Source organism: Varanus komodoensis, unplaced genomic scaffold (assembly GCF_004798865.1).
Source record: "Varanus komodoensis strain SLA01 unplaced genomic scaffold, ASM479886v1 scaffold23, whole genome shotgun sequence".
Lineage (NCBI taxonomy): Eukaryota > Metazoa > Chordata > Lepidosauria > Squamata > Varanidae > Varanus > Varanus komodoensis.
In genome coordinates this window covers 9,377,833-9,384,134 of record NW_025335627.1, presented here as the reverse complement: position 1 = coordinate 9,384,134, position 6,302 = coordinate 9,377,833, and the positions used below count along the sequence as shown (strand labels likewise).

At 43.8% G+C, this 6,302-nt stretch overlaps 1 protein-coding gene across 1 annotated transcript; it reads right to left on the bottom strand.

Moving 5' to 3' along the window:
• Positions 1–4,466: 4,466 nt before the first annotated feature.
• On the bottom strand, positions 4,467–5,300 carry LOC123024357 (testis-specific serine/threonine-protein kinase 6-like). The gene has a single exon (XM_044431986.1). The coding sequence runs from the start codon at positions 5,298–5,300 to the stop codon at positions 4,467–4,469; it is 834 nt and encodes a 277-aa protein (XP_044287921.1).
• Positions 5,301–6,302: the final 1,002 nt, after the last annotated feature.

Genomic DNA, 6,302 nt, shown 5'->3' with positions numbered 1-6,302 from the left:
GAGTCCTCTGCTTGAAAGGGTGCCAGGGGACAGTGCCAGACAACGAAGGGTTGAACTTGTCCTTCAACAGCACCTGGACAGTGGACTGAGCAAGGCACTCACCTGTCCACAGGTGTCCATGCAGTGTTGTGATGGATTGCATCTCTGTTTAAAGTATAATAACTGTTCCTACACTCACATTTGTCCATAGAAATGGGCATGTGCAAGTTCTATGCAAATCTGTGTCTTCTTCTGTGGTGTGGCATTCTCTTTTCTGGTGATTCATCAGTGGCCACCCTGAAGTTAGTTCCTTAACAATATCATGCATGTATCTGAGATTTACTTGTGGCCAGACTTGAAGGTTGGGCTCACCTGCTGAAGTCCTCAAAACTACGTTCCTCTGTGTTCAGTGGGGATTTCTGTCAAGGATTACAGCCTTGGATATATTTACTGATATATTTATTGGCATTTATAGCCCATTTTTCCAGGATAGGCACTGTCAGAGTCTCTTTACTAATGGCAAGAATGAATACCAGAACCCACAGGGAAGACTGATTCGCCTTGAACCCCAGCATTTTTATTGGTGAGATCACCCAGGCCCCCTGCGGTTACTTACAACAGCATGCTGCCGCGTAGTGGTCTCCACCGCCAACTACAAGCTTTTAGAACATACACAGAGTGTTTTATAGATTCTGGGTCACATGGGCCCAGCAGCTGGGCTTTTGGTGATGAAATAAGGGGAACACAGTCAGAAGAAGGTAAGAGGTCTGCAGAGGGGGCTCAGTACAGTGGCATTTGATTGCAGGAGATTAACATAATGATCACTGAGACACAGGGATTATTGTGGGTCTTGGCATGCAAATGAGAGTGATTGCAGTGCTGTTAACCTGGCTGCCTCATCAACCCTAACTGATCAGCAAAAACAATAGCCCTGGCTGCTTCTTGGGGAAGCCATCAGGTCCCACTTCTTAAAGTAACAGAAAATGCTAAACAGTAACCTGGCCTGGAATTTTGGGTGCTTTCTGAGAAAGGGGTGCAGGCATTTTTATAACACAAAGGCATATAAGCAACCCTTTTCTGCCAGGATTTATCTGAATTTTCCCAACAGCACCCAAAATGGTTGCACAATAATTATGTGCAAACACAAATTTGTAGCTTGCCTCGCTGAGTTTAATGCTCTTTATCCCAATATGGGGCAAAATGCCACCGCAGAAAGACTTCTTTCAAAAAAGGAGATTCTCTTTAAATTACTCCAATTAACTGCTCATACCCCCCTTTTTTGCTACCCCGTTCCAACAGAAGGCAGTTCAGAGCAGAAACCTTTCCACTGTATTAAGGTCTGTGACCTGCTGCACTATGCAGCTAAGAATCAAGCGCCCACATTTGCTTCCCCCGCCCCCACACTTCTGCCCCAATATCCTTTCCTCTTGTGTGGGTGATAGTTTTAGATTGTACGCCTATAGGGAGGAACTGTTTTATTCCATAACTGTGCAAACGCTATGCAAGCCCGTTTTGGCCAAAAGCACACTAATGTTGGATGACACTGATTAGTTACTGACTCTTAGCTAATGCAGCTCACAGGGTTGTTCTGAGGAAAAGATGGAGAGCAGGAAGAAGAAATAAATATGAAGAAAGCCTCCAAGACTACATTTCTTTGTCAAGAGACTTTTCATACTGGCAACAACGTAGGATTTCAGCCGACGTGCTACATGCGTGGTTGCTATAACCCAGTGCCAGTACTATTTCCGCATAACAGTGTTAATATAGGGTTTCCATTGACACCTCCTTGCAATGGAAAGACTTAAAAAATCAGTGGGATTTAAAATACAGGGAATGGTACAGGAAGAGGTACACTGAGAGCCAGTGTGGTGTAGTGGTTAAGAGCATGGGACTGGGACTCAGACGATCTGGGTTCTAGTCCCCGCTCAGCCATGGAGCCAACTGGGTGACTTTGGGCCAGTCACAGACTCTCAGTCCAACCCACTTCACAGGGTTGTTGTTGTGGGGATAAGATGGAGGAGGAGAATGATGTAAGCTGCCTTGAGCCCTTTGTAGGAAAAAGGCAGGATATAAATCAAACAAATAATTAAGACACTACTGAGATTTGGATTGGAGAAATATGGTGCAATATTATTTGGAGAAAGAAGCCTCTCCAATTAATTTCTGCTACAATTCAAGAAACTCACTTGGACACAGGTGGCATTTAGGACCAGTTGAATTAGATCACAACAATACATATCCTTTGCCACACTGTTGGAGGGGTTGCCAAATTGGAGGGACTTGGTTCAACATTTGGTGGACACATGAATATATTCAAGTATTTTGTACTTCTGTCTTTGACTACATATCACTGATAATTCAACAAAAAATACACAATGTATCATTGTCAGCCCTTTAATCTATTTTTGATGACACACATAAATTGTTAGTAAGGAAGTAATTTTGTTGCTATTAAGCAGTGGCGATAATAGAAATAGCATTGTATTAGAAAAGAAATCAGAGATATGTAGTGGATGGTTTTCCAAAATTTGGAGATGGCATTTAGCTGAAAGGTTGGCAAAGTATAATCAGAGAATCTGAGATTAATCAAAGAAACAATTTAAAAGGCCAGTTTCACACAAACATGGCTTCCCTTTATGATTTTTGTTAATACAGATTTTTGTTAATACAGCAGATTAAAAGCCTTGTGTAGGCTTTTAATCTGCTGTATCTACTCTCAGTTTTGTTGCACAATGAGATCACAGCACTATATCTAATTTATTTATTTTAATTATTTACTATATTCTGCCATTCTTCCTTCCAAGGAACTCAAGGTGGCTTACATTATTTTCCTCCGCTTCTCAACAACAGCCCTGTGAGGTAGGTTGGGCTGAAAGTCTGTGACTAGCCCAGAGTCACTCCAGTGAGCTCCATGAATAAGGACTAGAACCCAGGACTCCTGAGCCCGAATTCCACATGCATTTAACAGTTACACCACACCGGCTCATACAATTTCTTTCCTGATTTTCTACTACATTAATCTAGATGGCATAGTGGTATAGAGGAACACCACAATTACATAAGTGGAAATAGTATTTTTTTCACTTTCCTTAAATATCAATATTTTTTCCCTTCCTCTTAAAAAAAATCTTTTTGAACTGTTTAAAAACAGAAGTAAATCTGGGAGGTCATTATGTCCTTTAAAGAGCTCACAAACAGTTATGGCTAGGAAATGACAAGCACACAATAAATGCTTTAATAGTCTCCCCAGACCAGCACCCACCCAATACTGTCCTATTTCTGGAAAGGAAAAACAGCCAAGCAGTCTCAAAAGTGAAATAGGATCATTACTGATAGCAAAATAAAAATGATTCTTAGTTTACAATTATATCTCTCATCTCATAGTCTCCTGTATCTGACAGTGAAAGACAAACTGTATTTATGTACTGTTGTTAGGGTTATATGTTAAACGAATACATAGTTTAGAATCAAAATGAAATGAATCATTCGAAAGACAGACTGACTGACTGTGAGAAAACAAACAATCCTTCCTTGCCTGTTTTCCCTTTTGCACATACATACAACAGAAATACACTTGTAATGAACTGAAATTGGGAAAGGTACATCTTTATAAGATTGTGAGGTTAGGGAGGCTTGTCTTGTGCTTTGGTGGAATTGTGATCCTGTCAGCTGCACGCTTCAGAATGCAGAAATGAAGAGCCCAGATCATAGACCTTACCTAAGGCCTTTTCTGATGAGCTTTTGTTTCTTGCCAGGCTGCATGCTGGAAAGGGGAAGGAAGTTCATGCACCTCACTGCTTTTTCTGACACAGCAAACACATTTCAAATAAGGCAACCAGTTTAAGAGTGCATGAATCCTAAGATTTTAGCACATGCGGGCAAGTTTTACTTTTAATCTAATGTTGTAGGTTAAATATGATCAAACTGGTTCGTTTAAGCATTTTGCTTCCTTGTGCAAAACCTGATCCCTAGGGCTGAACATGGGGCCGCATATCAGAGGCTGTGTGCAAGTCTAGCTCCTTGAGCTGCTTTCAGTGTGACAAACCTTCTGCATAAACTGGAGTCTGCAAAATCTTGCAGGGTTTTTAGGGCCACATTTTTCTTAATGTAGGATGCTCTGCCTAACTTGGCAGCAGTCTTCCCCCCTCCACCCCCTCTACCCTTGCATTAGAGCTTTCCATACCTGTCCAGAACTGCCTTTCCTTCAAACAAATGAGAAATAGAGCCATAAAGAGGACACCTGACACAAGAAAGAGGGTTTGAAAGATCTCATTGGCACCCCAAACCCAAAATACATTTGTTTGGAAGCAAGTCCCTTAACTGCAGTGGAACTCTCATCCCCTAAAATGCTTTGCCCACTTACAACATCCCAGAAACTTCTTTTCAGCAACGATACATTTCCATGGTTCTCGTAATACAGTCCCCTGTCCTCCATGAAGTACCACCAGCATCTGGTAGTAACATCACAAGAGGGAAGGCTAGCTCAGTTATGTTTCCCTCTTCAGCCAGCTATTCTTGGATACTAGCCCCACACAGGGTCGGGATTCTGGACTGAACTGGAGCAGCTGGGTAATCAGAGCTTTGCAGGGCTCAGACAAAGAGGGCAGATCCTCTGGGAAGACGACCCCTTTCTTCTGGCGGCAGGGCATGTTCTGGATGTGGGTGTCATCGAAGGGCATGCAGCCGGTGATCATCACATAGAGCATTACACCCAAGCTCCATACATCATACTTTTTGGGGTCGTAGGGGATCCCCATCAGCACCTCTGGGGAGGCATAGGCAGCTGACCCACAGTATGTGGTACTCAGTTCTGGGTACCCACGTGACTCCCTGCCAAAGCCAAAGTCAGTCAGCTTTGCCCGGTGGCCGTCTGAGGTGAGCAACACGTTCTCACACTTGAGGTCCCGGTGAACCAAGTGTCTGTCGTGGAGGTAGCGCACGGCGGCCACGACCTGGGCAAAGATGTCCCGTGCTTCAGGGATGCAGGGCAGCTTCCCCACTTGCTGGACCATCTGCAGCAGGTCTGTGGAGGCTGCTTCCATCACAATGTAGAGCGTCCCATTGCAGACTTCAATGAACTCATAGACTCTTACAATGTGTGGGTGCCGAATCCCTCGCAAGATGGAGAGCTCCCGTGGCAGGAATTTCTCTACAAAATCCCGGGGTGCTCGACGCCGGTCCACCATCTTGATTGCTAGCGGCCCCTTGTACTTGGCTGAGGTGGCTACTCGCACCTTGGAATAGCTGCCTTCTCCCAGGGTTTGGCCCAGTTTGTAACCCAGGTCATTCAGAAATTTGTCTCCTTTGGAACCCCTTGACATGATGACCTGGTATGGCTGACAAAGGCCTTTGGGTTTGTTTCTGGGACTCACTGCTTTAACCCATTGTGATTGACATCTCTAGACCTTTAATCCCCACATGCCCACTGAGGAGTGGGCTTCGAAGTCATCACTACTCACACAGGTATTGTGAAGTGCGAGGAGTGTCACGGGATACAGCTCCCTGTGCATAATCAGGCAACTGGCCCCTCTGTGACCAGAGCAAGGAAGTTCACTGGCTAGACCAACACACTGCATCCCGCTTATAAGTCTGGACGTCTCCCTCACATGCTAGTTTCTCTGTGTGGAGGACAGGTGTGCGCACGTGTTCCATCTTGTGGATCTTCCACTGGTATCTGAAGGAAGACCGTGCAGGCACAGTGTGCCCACCACAGTGAGAATGAGTCTTTGTATTCCTTGAAGCCTTATGGTTCTTCTACTGAGCTCTCAGAGTGTCTGAAGTTCCTCTGGAATTTTGTTTTTGCCTCGGAACATTTTGAGGCACAAAATTTCTGAATGGAACTAATTTGTGCCAAGAATGCAGTATTCTAGGAGGTACAAAATTGTCTAGATTATATAAATAGGGCATGAGTTTGAAAGGAAGATGAAGGATTTGAGATATTTTACGTTATTATCTATCTATTAACATCTCAGTTTATCTTATGGATATTATAATGGCAGATGGTTTGTTCTCAGCAATAAAATAACCCTGACAACATTGAAAATCCTGTAAGTGATCTCCAAAGGACCTCAGGGGCAGACCTTTTGACAGGGAAAAGTAGAATTTTAACTCATCCTGTTTGGAAATGTCACAATAGGAAATCATTTGATTCTTTTGATGAAGGATGTTTTCATTGGATGTTTCCTTCAGGCAGCAATCCTGTGCTTGGAAGCCCCATTGAACTCATGTAGGATTGCACTGCCAGTCTGTTATGGTTTAACAACTGGATTCTGCCCAGTAATGAACATCTAGCCACCGGCTGGGGTGGAGCTCAGCTGATTTAG